The sequence below is a fragment of the Drosophila novamexicana genome, unplaced genomic scaffold (genome assembly GCF_003285875.2).
Source record: "Drosophila novamexicana strain 15010-1031.04,08,12 unplaced genomic scaffold, DnovRS2.1 tig00000308-arrow-arrow-pilon, whole genome shotgun sequence".
In the NCBI taxonomy this organism is placed as follows: Eukaryota; Metazoa; Arthropoda; class Insecta; order Diptera; family Drosophilidae; genus Drosophila; species Drosophila novamexicana.
In genome coordinates this window covers 1,678,697-1,692,554 of record NW_020824799.1, presented here as the reverse complement: position 1 = coordinate 1,692,554, position 13,858 = coordinate 1,678,697, and the positions used below count along the sequence as shown (strand labels likewise).

The 13,858-nt window shown below is 39.0% G+C and overlaps 3 protein-coding genes and 2 non-coding genes across 5 annotated transcripts; 3 read left to right on the top strand and 2 right to left on the bottom strand.

Annotated features, from left to right (window-relative positions):
• Positions 1-3,770: 3,770 nt before the first annotated feature.
• Trnat-agu lies at positions 3,771-3,844 on the bottom strand. Its single transcript has one exon. It is a non-coding gene; the product is annotated as a tRNA-Thr (tRNA).
• Positions 3,845-4,065: 221 nt separating this feature from the next.
• Trnat-agu lies at positions 4,066-4,139 on the bottom strand. Its single transcript has one exon. It is a non-coding gene; the product is annotated as a tRNA-Thr (tRNA).
• A 1,090-nt stretch (positions 4,140-5,229) lies between these two features.
• Positions 5,230-5,947, top strand: LOC115759530 (attacin-A). The gene is made up of 2 exons (XM_030700480.1): positions 5,230-5,455; positions 5,517-5,947. The coding sequence occupies exons 1-2, from the start codon at positions 5,295-5,297 to the stop codon at positions 5,899-5,901; spliced, it is 546 nt and encodes a 181-aa protein (XP_030556340.1). The 5' UTR covers positions 5,230-5,294; the 3' UTR covers positions 5,902-5,947.
• Positions 5,948-7,733: 1,786 nt separating this feature from the next.
• On the top strand, positions 7,734-9,172 carry LOC115759651. Its single transcript, XM_030700639.1, has 5 exons — positions 7,734-7,833; positions 7,887-8,223; positions 8,350-8,584; positions 8,721-8,982; positions 9,040-9,172. The coding sequence occupies exons 1-5, from the start codon at positions 7,786-7,788 to the stop codon at positions 9,043-9,045; spliced, it is 888 nt and encodes a 295-aa protein (XP_030556499.1). The 5' UTR covers positions 7,734-7,785; the 3' UTR covers positions 9,046-9,172.
• Positions 9,173-9,697: 525 nt separating this feature from the next.
• LOC115759531 (dynein regulatory complex subunit 5) lies at positions 9,698-12,097 on the top strand. Its single transcript, XM_030700481.1, is given in 7 exon segments — positions 9,698-9,899; positions 9,954-10,113; positions 10,115-10,284; positions 11,052-11,229; positions 11,293-11,489; positions 11,556-11,806; positions 11,861-12,097. Coding segments are annotated over 7 exon segments (1,353 nt in total). The 3' UTR covers positions 12,056-12,097.
• The last annotated feature ends 1,761 nt before the right edge of the window (positions 12,098-13,858 follow it).

Genomic DNA, 13,858 nt, shown 5'->3' with positions numbered 1-13,858 from the left:
GGATTTTGTAAGGCCAACCAGCGATCGCGCCAACGTCGAAACAAGGTGCCCAGAAAAAAGAAAGATCGCCCATCAAAGTTCTCCGGCTGCGCCTCATAATCGTCCTCCGCATCCTGCTGCATGTCCGCAGAGCTGGCGGCCAGCAACAATAGCAACAGCAAAATCTGTTGGAGGATTATTAAGTGAGATGATCTTGCGGCTGAGGAGCCTGTGCTGCCACCTACCAGCGTAGACATTTTGGGCAACTGTGCGCTCTGAAGTCTGGGGATAAACTGCGCCCAACAACTGTTAGATATGCCCCAATGAAATGTTATGTTAGGCAGTCCACCGCCCATGAGATGCCGCCTAATGAGGCCTGTAATTAAATCTCTTGGGCAGCCGTTGCTCTTGTAATCGGTTACAATTGCGCCAGCCAAGCGTGAAATGTTGATGCTTCAACGTTTCAAGATCGTCACAATATATTTTGTGTTGTAACATACTCAAGCCAACGTTTTTGCAATTTACATGCCCCAAACTTCTTCAACCTTTACTTACGATTTCGAAAACCAATAAATAGTGCCTTGACTGCGATAATGGGAAGCTTCCAGCAAAAGAAGCTCAAGTCGAAGCGTGGCCTGAATCATGCATATGGACTGGTTAAGGTAAGCGTAATTATTCCTGCAGTTTTATAAAACATTTTCAAGGAAATTATTTACGGCAAACATAAAAATAATACTTACATTAATGCCTAATATTATTGATATATCAAAAATAATCGGAAACCCAAAAAGATAAGACGCTTACAATATATGAATATAACCTGCGTTTATATATATCCTGTAATTATGAAGTAAACAACGATTAATGATGTCAGTATAGAAATCTTCTGTATTGTTTAAATATATAATTAGGTTGCGGCAGCAATTAGGCCTTTTTCTCCAATCATATTCTTTTCACTTTTTTTTTTTTAAATTAGTGAGTATTTTCTTTAAGTACAGACTCTTTAAGCAAAGTTTTCCCAGCACGTGCTTACCATTATTTATTGTTAAACAATAAAAAAACTTGCCTGGTTTTTGACTTTTTTGCTTTTTACACTCCACGCCAGCCTAAAAACGAGCAACAACAACATTTTGAGTTATGAGCACTGCGTGCCAGGTGTACTAAAAACAGCTAATAAACTTGGCATATGCATTTAACGACTTGCAAATACCCTGGACAAAATTTCCAATTACTGATTCACACTTGTGAAAGCGCATTTTTTATATGTAAAATGTAATAAAAATATCATTATTTAAAATTTAAAATGTAATAAACATATCATTATTTAAAAACGATTTTGAAATCAAATACGAACTGAAACTTAACCTCTTTTCAAAGTATATACTTATTTTGAATTCTATATTTTATATGAGATATGAGAAACTTTAGTCATGAATGCTCGACTCTCCAGCTATCAAGCTCGTGTGGATACAGATTACTAATCTAAGGAGACTAAATATATTATAGACCTTTATTCATTTAATTACTAAAAATATAAAGTTCAATCAAAAATCTCACTTGAATACTTATTATAATGGCATAATAGTTAACTAAACGTCAGATTAAATGTATCTCTGTATTATTGAGACTCCCTTCATGAATTTTACAATATATGGGTTTCACAAGTTAAGCATGCCCTGCACAGTTTCCTATAAATACAGGGTATTAAAACAGGTGACAACAATCAGCTGGGTGTTGTATGTATGGGGGCTTTTATTCTGTGTCTGGCAAAACAAAAACAACAAACAAATGCTGTGAAAATTCACGCGCCCGTGAGAATTTCGCACGTTTTTATGGCCCTGCCCTGGGTCAAGGAGTGTGGGCTCTACGGCAAAATTGAGAAATGGTTTCGTAGATTAAGCTACACCCCAACATGAAACGACTTTGATTTCTGCGGCTACTTGCATTTAATTAAAAAACAAAAAATATGCAAACTCGACAGAAAACTAAAACCAAATTACGTACAGAACGTTGGCAGGGTAACTTTTCATAAACTTTGTTGCCATAAAAACAATAAAAACCGCAATCCGGCCCGGCGTTGCCTTTGTTATCGAAATAAGCAGCAAAACGCAAACGCAAACGCAAACGGACAATGGCCGAGTGTCCTTTTTTACGACAAAGCTAAATCCGGCGGAACCACATAAATTATGTTAATGCCCATGGTATGTACACGCCCACCATGTGTGGGCAGTCCACTCAACTGCTGTCCAGGATAACTGTCCAGGATAATCACAAAAATACACAGCAACACCAGAACGACATTGTGTGCCGAAATGACGTTTGTTTAGTCCTGGCCGGAGTGTCCAGTTGCTGTCCGATAGTTTTTGCCGTCTATTGAGAAAATTGCTGACAATTGCTAAAAACTGTTGGGTGTGGGTTCTGGTTTTTGGGAGACAACCGCCTTCAACAAGCTGCTGAGTTCCCCTCGTCTGGGGAAAGGAATGGCAATTACATACATACAAGATTTGCCGGAGCAATTTAAATGATATATGAGACATATTGAAGGCACAACAATTGGGCTTTTAGCTAGGAAATAACCTTAAAATGTTACGCACAAGTGAATAAAACGAATTTCTTAGTATTTAAAGGAAAGCAAACATGAAGTGAGTATGTTTAGGTTAAAAAATAAAGAAAGGATTGCTGAAAAGAAACCTAGTTTAAGTCTGTGGTCTAAACGGCAAGACCAGGTAATAATAAATATTACCTTGCCTGGTAATAATAAATAATAATAAAAGCAAACTTAATCGATGTAATCCGCCAATAATCAGCCAGCCGTCCCGTAGATTAACCCAATCGTCAGCAACACTCACATATTAATGCTCATAAGGAAATTAGAAGAGGACATTGCTGTATCCGACACACAAGGGACACGCTGGCAACCGCACAAAAGGAAGGACATTGGAAATTATATCCATAAAAATGATAACACAATGTGTATGCACATATTATATGTTACATACAGCTTGGTTGGCAATTGTCACAAGTTGTGATGCACATATTTATTATTTTAACCATTGTGCTGATATTGTGTGTAAAGCCCCCAACTGAAATTATCAGTCTTGTGCGTTTGGGTATAAAAAGTAAAGATAAGCCAACGACTGCAAATAAATCGACACAAATAATATTGCTTCTGGCTAATTGCAGCCTACCCCCCCAGAGAAATAATTGAAAGCCCGTCGGCGACGACATGAGATACATTTGCAGAAGCAAATGGTCCCCTGCCGCCCAACCCCAAGCCAACAGAAACCGCCAACTGGCCAGTAGACAGCCGACAGTCACGCAACATGCTGTCGAACATATCCGTCGTGCAGTGTGTCTCTGGCTTCCGTTATGCAGTGTCGCCTGCGAGGACAACAGGTGGCAGCTGCTGGCAGGATAATGTATATGGTGTCGTGGGTGGGCTGACATGAATGTTGTTACTCATAAAGGGGAGCTCGAGTCCGCTGTTTGCAGCACGCAAACTTTGTCAGCTGTCATCAATGCAGACGCACAAAAGCAACACAAGAACGTTGCAAATTTTTGTATCTTGTTGTGGCTCAGATGGGAACGGTACGGGAAATCAACAATCTATAAGGCTCATGTGTGTCAGATATGTAATCAAAAAGATGCATTCCTTCAATCATGTACATGCAATTGAATAAGTTCCATAATATGTTATATAGGAACAAAATAAACGCCTTATCTGTTTTTTAAGTTTTATAAGAAATAAAAAAAAAGTAAATTTGTACAGCAATCAACTAATAGTGCTGCCAAGGCCCCGGCGAGATTCGAACTCACGATCTCCTGTTTACTAGACAGGCGCTTTAACCAACTAAGCCACGGCGCCAGATGTCTGCCCCGCAAAAACTACTTAATATTTGTTTTGGAAGTTGTAGATAATTATATACATACATATATTTATTTAAAACCCGGAATTGGGAAATTTTAAAATATAAAATGCTCAAAATTAGGAATAGCTCGATTTAAAATATAGCAGAGTATAATGAAAAACTTTATTTATTTATTCTCGCAGCAATAAAATTGCTGAACAACGCATTTCAGTCGCAAAGGCCCCGGCGAGATTCGAACTCACGATCTCCTGTTTACTAGACAGGCGCTTTAACCAACTAAGCCACGGCGCCATTTTTAAACGCTTTGGCCAAACAGTTACAATTGTATAAAAGTTTAAAATTAAGTAGATGTGTGATTCACAAAAAGTGAACAATTTCAAAAGTATTATTTATTTTAGACGCAAATATACTAAAATAAACATAGATGTATGGAATTTTATGATGAATGATGCTCAAATATATGTATTTAGCTTTTATTGTTTTATGTAATTATGAATATATAATAGTAAAGAATACACTGCAAAAACAAATTATTTTTATATGAAACATTTTTGGAAAATTTCATTGGTATTAATACTAATAATAAGGGTTAATTTTGAGTTAAGTCAAGTTTCACTACTTTCAAAATACATTTTGATTGTGAATTCATCTAAAAGAATGTAATAAAGTGTCATAACTTTAACCTAATATATTTCACATATTCTTAGGGGAATCCATGCGCACAGTTTATTTATATATATGTACGGATACTGATTCGTATGTGGGGGGAAGCACATATATATTTATGGATATTGTTTGGTCAAGTAACAGCAGAGATAACACCGACGGCTGCGGACATCATCCAACAGCAGAAAATAATCATAATTACAGCCAAAGAGCAAATAGTTTTTTGCGCGCTCTTTGTAAGCTGCTGCCCACTCTCCTTCTGAATTGCTTTGCTTGCATTGCTGCCCTTCGCTCTAACCGGCGAGCGTCTTATTGGAGTTTCGTTTCGATTCGCTTTACATATTGTCATAGTTAGTGAGTCTTTCGTTTGATCGCAACCTAGGCACAACTAATTCGAGTTGGCTGCCAAGCAACAATATAAAACTTATAAATTCTAATAAGTGCCCTGCGCGGCAAATAAATCCATTTGAAAACTAATCTAAGTGTTTGAATTTCGCTGCACAAGCAGTTAGAATTAATTGGTTGCAAAAAAGCTTGCAACTACACAGATATTTATCCATAAATGTGTTTTTATATATATGAATTTGTATTTGTCAAAGCGTGTAAAGATTGTGTGCGGGAATGCACCGCGAGCTTGTGGTCTGTGCTTTATGTGTTTATCTGCAAGTATCTTGCGTCTGTCTGCACATGTATAAAAAGCTGTTTGCGGCCCTAGAAGCCGTCAGAGTATTTATCACCGCGTCAGCTTCAACAACTGCCAAGTAAATTAATATTCATAAAATGGAGTGTCAGACAAGCGGAGATCCGAAGACGGGAGCAGCCTCTGTGAGATGTGGAGTAATGACAGGAGACGAACAAGTCAATGCACGTGCCGGAGTCTTTGCCACGACCAACAGCAGCGCAGGACCAGTCACAAAAGGCGTGTATGGAGCTGTTAATGCGTAGGTGCCACAATAGAATCACTCACTGACTGTACTTACATGTTGCTTACTTGATTACCAGCAATGGACACGGCCTATCAGTGCAGCATGGACACACACAAGGCTTCGGCAGTAGCACAACGGTCGCCGCACAAGCGAATCTTCTCCAGAATAACCAGGCAGCGCTGAATGCAACCGGGTACCACACTCACAATCGCACTCACGATCAATTTGGCGGCGGTCTGAACATGCAAACCGCCGGCGGCCATTCGGCGGCTCTGGGTGTCAACCATGTGCCGCAGTTCAATATGACGACCATGAATGCCACCGGCAGAGCTAATCTTATTACCTCGCCCAGCGGCAATTTCAATTTGGATGCCACAGCAAATGCTACACGCCACCTCAGCGGTCCATTCAGGGGCAAGTCCGATTTTGGAGGCGGCCTGAATATGAAATATACATTTTAGCAATTCTGAAATCAATATACAATTATTTATATTAACAATTAAATGAAAAATGTATTGGGTTGAAATATAAAATATAAATATTATTAAATTTTCGAGAAATAAATATATGAAGTTTTGCATTAGCTTAACAAATTAAAAAAGAATATTCTTCAAAAGTGTTTATATTTTGCTATTATTAGAACTATAAGTATTATTTAGTTTGTTTAAAGTTAATTTTTCAGGTTTCAGCTTTAACTGAGTTTTCTCCAATGTCGCTTATTTAGTGACATCTTTCTCATAGACATATTCCCAATAATATAAAACACAATCTCGTACTTAGTTTAAGTCCGTGTTTTAGAAACTATTTATAAACATTACATATATATTAATAAATTTAAGAAAACTTGGATATAAATATGGCATACAAATGTGGGCATATACCAAATTGCATATTTGAAAAGTTCAATATATTTTTAAATCTGTAAATATAACATGCCAAGTAAGGTGTATCTACAGTAAATATATTTTTTTGCGACCTTGCTTAGAGAGTTCCAGTTCCAGTGCGGGAATATAAGAAAGCGATGCCAAAGTCCACTATTTTCCTATAGGCGAGAATATACTCCATTGAAAATCTGTTTGTGGCGCGGATATCTCATCTCGGCTAGAGAAAAACTGTGTACAGCCCGATTAACGTATTTTATTTATTTATCTTACTTCCACAACTTGTTAAGTAAAACCTGTTTATCTTGAAGCTTCACATTTGCATATCAAAACCGTTTTAGGGCGAGCCGATAATGTCCCAAGTGACAAGCCGATTATGACCATAATTACATGTCATTACAGAGCGCTTATTCTGCGGAATCATTGGGGCCACTTTCGCCCCAGCTGGCCTTAGTTAGCCAATAATATTGACTTGGGCGCTTTCTTTTGTGGCCATTCACACCGAAAATCTACCTGCGACTTAGCCCCGAATCCGCAGCTGACATGACGGAGCTTCTTGACTTTGCCGTCTAAGATTTTTGTAATTTTTATGGCTTAGTTGTGCGGCGCCAGTAAATATGCAAAGTATTTCGTATAAAACGCGTTATTTATGTCTTGCGACGATGGCCCTGCAAAAATCCGACGCCAGAATTAATAACCCAGCTTGTCTATGCGAGCCCAAGTATGTGTGTGTGTGTGTGTGTTAAATTTTCATGATGCGCATTATTATGGCCAAATTATACCTTTAACCTACCTTATAAAACAGTTTCGTTTCTTGCCTTTACCCACAATGCACACCAATTTTTATGCAAAGCAATTTATTTTGAATTATTTTTATGGCACTTAACGTTGCGCTTGGCCACATTTCGAATATGCGCCCAGACATTGTCTGGTTGACAAGGCGGAATTTGTTGGGGCGCTCCGTATTGAATTGTATCGCTTATTTTGTTTTCTTTTTTATTAGCGTGTTTAGGACAAATCACTCCAGCGACTTTTATAGGTAGAGCAAATATATTTCTGATCAGCATCAGCTGCCAATCGCAAAGTTCGCTAAGATCAGAAGAGCCAGAGACTTTATATTCACAATTTGGGCTCTCCAAGGACCACATATTTATCAAGTTGCATATATATACATATCTATTTCTACCAAATTTATACCAATTAATATCATATCTCATGAGCAGAGTACACGGATTCGGAGAATATTTCCCAAATTTAATATTGATTCAAGCAAGTGAGGTTTTTTCATTTTTAATACTTTCACGTTTGACAGCTTCTCCACAGTCAACTGTAGGTTTTAGTCATACTCAGTGCAATATTTTTATTTCCATCTAGTTTGCTGTGGCTCTGACTTCAGTTGCTCATGTAACAAATTTTATTAATGTTTGCTCAAAACTGTAAGCAACAACAGGGCTTAGTAGAAACATGGAGCTAAATTTATTTATAAGTATTGCCCTCGGCTGTCTAGTATATGTAAGTAGCTTACTTAAGCATAATTATCCCTTCAATTACCTCTCAGATAACAGGTAATTCTTTTCGGTAATATTGACGCCAATCCATTAAAAAATACTGCAAATAACACAAAGCAATACGGAACAAAGCTTCGACAAAATATTTCTACGCCCCATACAAAAGTTTTTGACGATCATGAGGTCGCAGAAGACAGGCATAACATACGAATGTTTCCGAAACATAAATCTCCGACTACCTCAGGCCCGACTAAACTGACCAAATTCATCAAAGATTTGGTGCGACCCCGGGCTGGAGAAGGCGGTGATGAGACTACAAAGAAAGATGAAGCAGGTGGAGGAGATGGAGGAGGTGGAGGAGGTGGAGCTGGAGGAGGTGGAGCAGTTGGAGGAGGTGAAGGAGGTGGTGGTGGTGGATCAGTTGGAGGAGGTGGAGGAGGTGGAGGAAGTGGAGGAGGTGGAGGAAGTGGAGGAGGTGGAGGAGGTGGAGGAGGTGGAGGAGGTGGAGGAGGTGGAGGAGGTGGAGGAAGTGGAGGAGGTGGAGGTAAGGAAGCGGATAGTGCAAAGACTAACGGCGAATGGACTGTATCGGTGCCCAGATTCAAAATTGATGCCATGGGCAATTGGGTCTACAATCCATGGGGTGTCACTTATGGAAAAGTGTGGGAGGATACGCGTTTTAACATCCACTCGCTCGTTACCATCCCACGGATTATTGTGGATAAATACCCATACGTCAATTATCACCCATACGAGTAGGTACAACTACTTAATTTTGTGACCAACTAACTGCATACATGGATCAATGAGCAACTTTTTGGCCCATCTATACAATTGTTACTATTCTCATTGGAGTCAATCTAATGATTTTCCCTTTTTATTTAAAAACAGGAAGGAATTGGATAAAGTGTGCCTTGCAAAGTCTACAATCTATAATAGACCCAAGGTGATGGACTGGATAAAGATCCACAGATATTATAATCCGCACAAAAACAGGGCCATTATGATGGATCTACGAAGGAGTCTTTTTAGAAAGGGAAACCCAGAGGAATGCCACACAAATAATTTTATTAAGTTTAGGGATTTTCATGAATGCATGTTGAGGCGACATCAGCGCATGGAATATTTACTTCCAAAGTACCCGATTCATCAGGTAGTTTTGTCGTGAACATATACGTTGAAATTGATCTTAACAAACTATATATTTCAGATATGAATTTATTGGGGTATGCTCAAGCCTAGAACATGGTCTGAGGTGGATTTACTATACCCATATATTCTATAAGAAATCAATCAAATTAGCACATGTATAAATCATCTATGATATGCGAATTAAAATAAGTATACATAACTCTGACATATTCACTGCCTGCAGTAGAAAAGTAGGACCTAGAAGAGGACTTTACAAGTTTTTTCATAAACATGTAGCGCATTATCTCTCTCCCTTTTAAAGCTTGCACTTCTGTCTTCCCAAATTTGGTATTTTGGGTTTTGTGGTATTGTAATTTTGTCATAAAATATGTAACGCATAGCCATAGCCATAGTCATCTCCGACCCCATAAAGTATATATATTCCAGATCAGCATAAATAGCTGCGTATTTAATTTTCGGCTTGACGAATATTTTTGTTCTTTCTTATTTAATATAAGCTTGATTCTTCTAAGAGCCCGCAATTAATTGAGATTCGATTGCAATCGGCGACTGCTGCGAAATGGTATTTTATATAAAGTTTACCAATACTAGACTGAAAACAAACAAGAAGTTGCCCGGGCAACAATTTCCCGTCTCCATGACTAACCACAGCCATGTAATTATTCGTAACAAATGTTGTTTAATGTTTATTGTTTGTGGAGCAGACAAGTCCTTAGATGGATTTCACATACTGCGAATTCCCCAGCACCGTCTCTATTGACACCTTCAAGGCCTATTTCAATCCCAAGGATGTCAAGCTGCCCCAAGTCAATAGTAAATCATTGGACCATTTCCAGCCCGAGACCGACGAAGGCCAAGCAAATCAAGCGAAAAGTCTGCGACATCTTGTGCTCGATGCCATCGTCAGCAATTGGAATGGTAAGGGTAGTCCACAAGACCCAAGATGACAACTGTCTGACTGTCTGTTCCCAGAGCTGCCGCTCTACCGTCAGCTGCGACGACGCCAGGACCGTAACTATATACTCAGCCAGCTGGATACGCAGCTGCCGCTGCAGTTGCTCAGCTCTCACATCCGTGACGATTACTTCTGGCGGCGCTGCTATGAGCTGCGCTGGCGCATGGCGCCAATGCAGGATTAACATTTACATGGAGCGACATGTGCAGGAGTTTATTGAAAATATGCAAACCGGCGACTACGAGCAGGATGGCAATGTGCAGGCCGCCTTGGACATCTGTGCGGCGTACATAAATCAACTCGAGATAAATCTGTTACAGCCCCCGCCGCCAGGCAGCGAGAGCAATGGTGAGTGCCTGTTGACACAGTGGAGTTTGTATACCCTAATCTCTGTATATGAAACTGACTGACTGATTGTGGATCAATGCACAGCCCAAAAAGTTAAGGCTGAAGTGTTAACTATAGCTATCTGATGTGGTGAAGATGCACAGAGATGAGGTGCTTGGCAATTTCCCCCAAGCGTTTGGAACGATCTTTGTTCGAATTCACATAATATATTCACCCCTTGTCTTTTTCATCCAATTTTGTGAAATATATAACTTGTAGATCGACTCTGAGCCAAACAAGGTAAAAGAAAGGAGGCTGAATTGTTATCTCTTGTCATTAAGTACACGCTGAGTTTTCTTGGTAAATTCCACCCGCAAGAGTGGAAAAATAGCGGAAAATGAGGTCCAAGATTGGTTAGCAGAAAGTTCCAGATTCAATCGATTAATCTCAAAAGACGTATCCCGCTCTTTCAAAAAGTCAAAATATAAGTTGAGAGTTACATTTTCATCTCAAAAAACCATCTTTATTTAATACTCCTCTGAGTGGAAACGAGGCATCAAGGTAGTAAGATTTAACTTTACGACCTAAAAAAAAAGAATACGTAAACAAATTAAATTAGTTTTATACAGATTGTTTAATGTAACTCCTATTGAATATTATTCAGGCTGAGTTCATGCATCACTTAATTTTAAGGAGTGTCATTAAAAAAAACTTGAAGGATTGCAAACATTGTCATTAAATTACAATGCGCTCAACAATAACATAGTGTGTCAACCCATCCACAACAGATCACATTCCGCTTGATTACCTGCTGAGCAATCTGCCGGACTTACGCCGACTGCGGTTGAGCTACAGCACGAAGACAGCGGGCATCAATTACCAAATAGGCTGCAATCAACTAACGGCCCGTGACATATTGCTGTTGGCCAAGGGACTTAGCCAATGCTACGAGCTGCGCAAGTTTTGGTAAGGCTTGCCTTCGTCGAGGCCGCAAATCTCTTGTATCCGAGTATCAGCTCCTTCTTTTAGCCTGCACAATACGAAGTTGTTGTCGTATCAGCTGCGCTTTCTGGCACATAGCCTGGACAAGGGCTGTCACCACCTGAAGGAGTTATCCTTGCTGCACTGTGCCGTTGGCGATGCGGGCATACGCTGTTTCCTTGAAACCTGCGGCAAGGAATCCTTTGGCACTCTGACTGTCCTCGACCTGACCAACAATAAAATTAGTATGTAGACACATCGATATATTTAATTCTTTAGCTAATGGTCAACCTCCACTCCACTCCAACCAGCGGAGGAGGGCGCCTACACGCTCAGCCGAACTTTGACCCATGTGCCCCTCCAGCGTCTCGTGCTACGCCTGAATCCCATACAAAGCGATGGCGCCGCTGCCATCTTTAACACGCTGCAGCTGATGCCCATCAGGCAACTGGACATGGGCAGCTGTTTCATCAGCGAAAGCATTACCAAGTTGTTCATGATACTGATATGCCAGCAGAAGACATTGCTCTGCATTGATCTATCAAACAATTATCTGGGCGAGGTGAGTTGCTCACACTGGCAATAAATTCATAAATCCCAAATTTGCCTTTGATAGGATTTTGGCAAGCATTTGCTGAAGATCATAAACTGTAACAAAATGCTCGAAGAGTTAGATCTACGCAACACAGGCGTTCCATTAGCCACACGCCGCAAATTTCAAGAGATTCTGATCAAGAATGCCGAACGCAAGAAGCACGAGGCATTAAAGCAACAAAAACGAGAGAAATTCAACGCTATGATTAAGTTTTAATTTAAATTTTTATATTTAATATCAAGAATCCTAATATGTGCTGCTAAGAATAAATTATATTAATAATAAGAAGTCATAGGAAAAATTGATGAACTCTTAATTGCAATGCTTTTGGACGTGCGAATTTTCTGTTTCACTTTCATTTTGAGCTTCTCTAACACTTCTTTCTTCCTTTTAAACATCTTAAAAAGTCTTCAAATCTAAGGGATAGTTCTGGAGTATGTATGGATATGGATTTAGAAATGGTACCACCTGAATCAAACGATTTCTAAGCGACTCGACTTGACCTACAAATTCAACGAAATCGCTTCGTATAGTAAATAACATTTTTAAAACCTTGTAGAGAGTGTAATAATTTGCTCACTGAAGGATATGTCTCCGACTCCATATTATGTCAGAGCCGGCCGGATCGAACCACTATAATATATCTGCTATAGAAACAATCGCTCTCAAAGTCGTTTCATGTATAGCCAAATACATTGATTTCTACTATTTTACGAGGCTCACTACATATTGGCAGAACTGTAAGGCAACTGTCTACGAGGGTATTAAGTTTTAAGTTCTCTTCTAGCTCGTAAATATAATTGCTCGAAAATATAATTGCACCTTCATGTGCTTATTAGATATCTAGAGTTGAAAAAAGCTGTGCCACAAGTATATGGCCACGGGAGCTGGAAGCTTGAGTGATCGACCAACTTTCATTAACCCTCGACCTTGTTGACTTAGTCGAACAAAAACAATGCTACTAGCCCCATCCAAGCACCCAAGGCCCAAACCCATTTAACACTCAAGCAGCCTTTTTCTAATGGCTTTTCCCAACAACAACAAGAACACTGCGAAAACAGTAGCAACAACAAACTAAGTGGCGCTCAGCGAGGCACTTGAAAATGAGTTGGAAAAAGGTAAAAAGTTGTTGAAAAAATAAATAAAGAAAACTCTATTTACTGTTGTTATTGTTGTTATTGTTGTTGCTGTTGTTATTTTGGTTGGCATTTCGGTTAGTTTGTTGTTGTAGTTGGCTTTTGTTGCCTTTGGCACGCAAAGTGTAAAAGTTGCTTGTGCTTTTTTAATGGTTAATGGCCTTTAAGTGGAACCCGAGAACTTGGCGCAAAAAAAGGTGCTTGGGCATTAATTGGAATAATTTTCATAATCTTTGACTTGAGGTGCACACAATTCATATACTGCCACAAATGGAATACATAAACATACCTCAGTGTAGTCTTCCATCTCAAAAGTAGAGAAACCTATTCTATTCCATTTATATTGCCAATACAATTTTTATTGCTGCTAATTTTCAATTAAAAAACAAATTTTGTTTTTTGCCTGTCAGGGCTATTTCTAAAAACTTTTTCTCCTTGTTTTGACCGTTCTGTGTTTATTTAGGACCTTGTTTTGTTTATCTGCGAAAGTGAAAATCAACAGCGACAAAGATACATTCACATTAAGAGGCATCATGTGCTATATAGCATAGATCCATCTATACATACATTTAAAATATATATGATAATTGCATTTTGAATTTTCATATGTGCACAAAGTTAGGCTAAACTTTGCCATCGAAATCGCTGGAGTTCGCAAACGGCCAGTTCAAATCCTCCCCTCGGCATATTTAGCAGCTCATAAATCTTCCTTGGATTCAGTTTTGTGATTTATAACGATACAAAACTTGAGCTGGCAACAATAAAAAATACAAGGCCAACAAAACACAAGCTGCAAAGGCTTTAAAATGCAAAGATAAATATTCGATTTTTCTAAACACTATTTTACCTAAGCACCTTTAATGTTAATATAATCTTTAAAAAA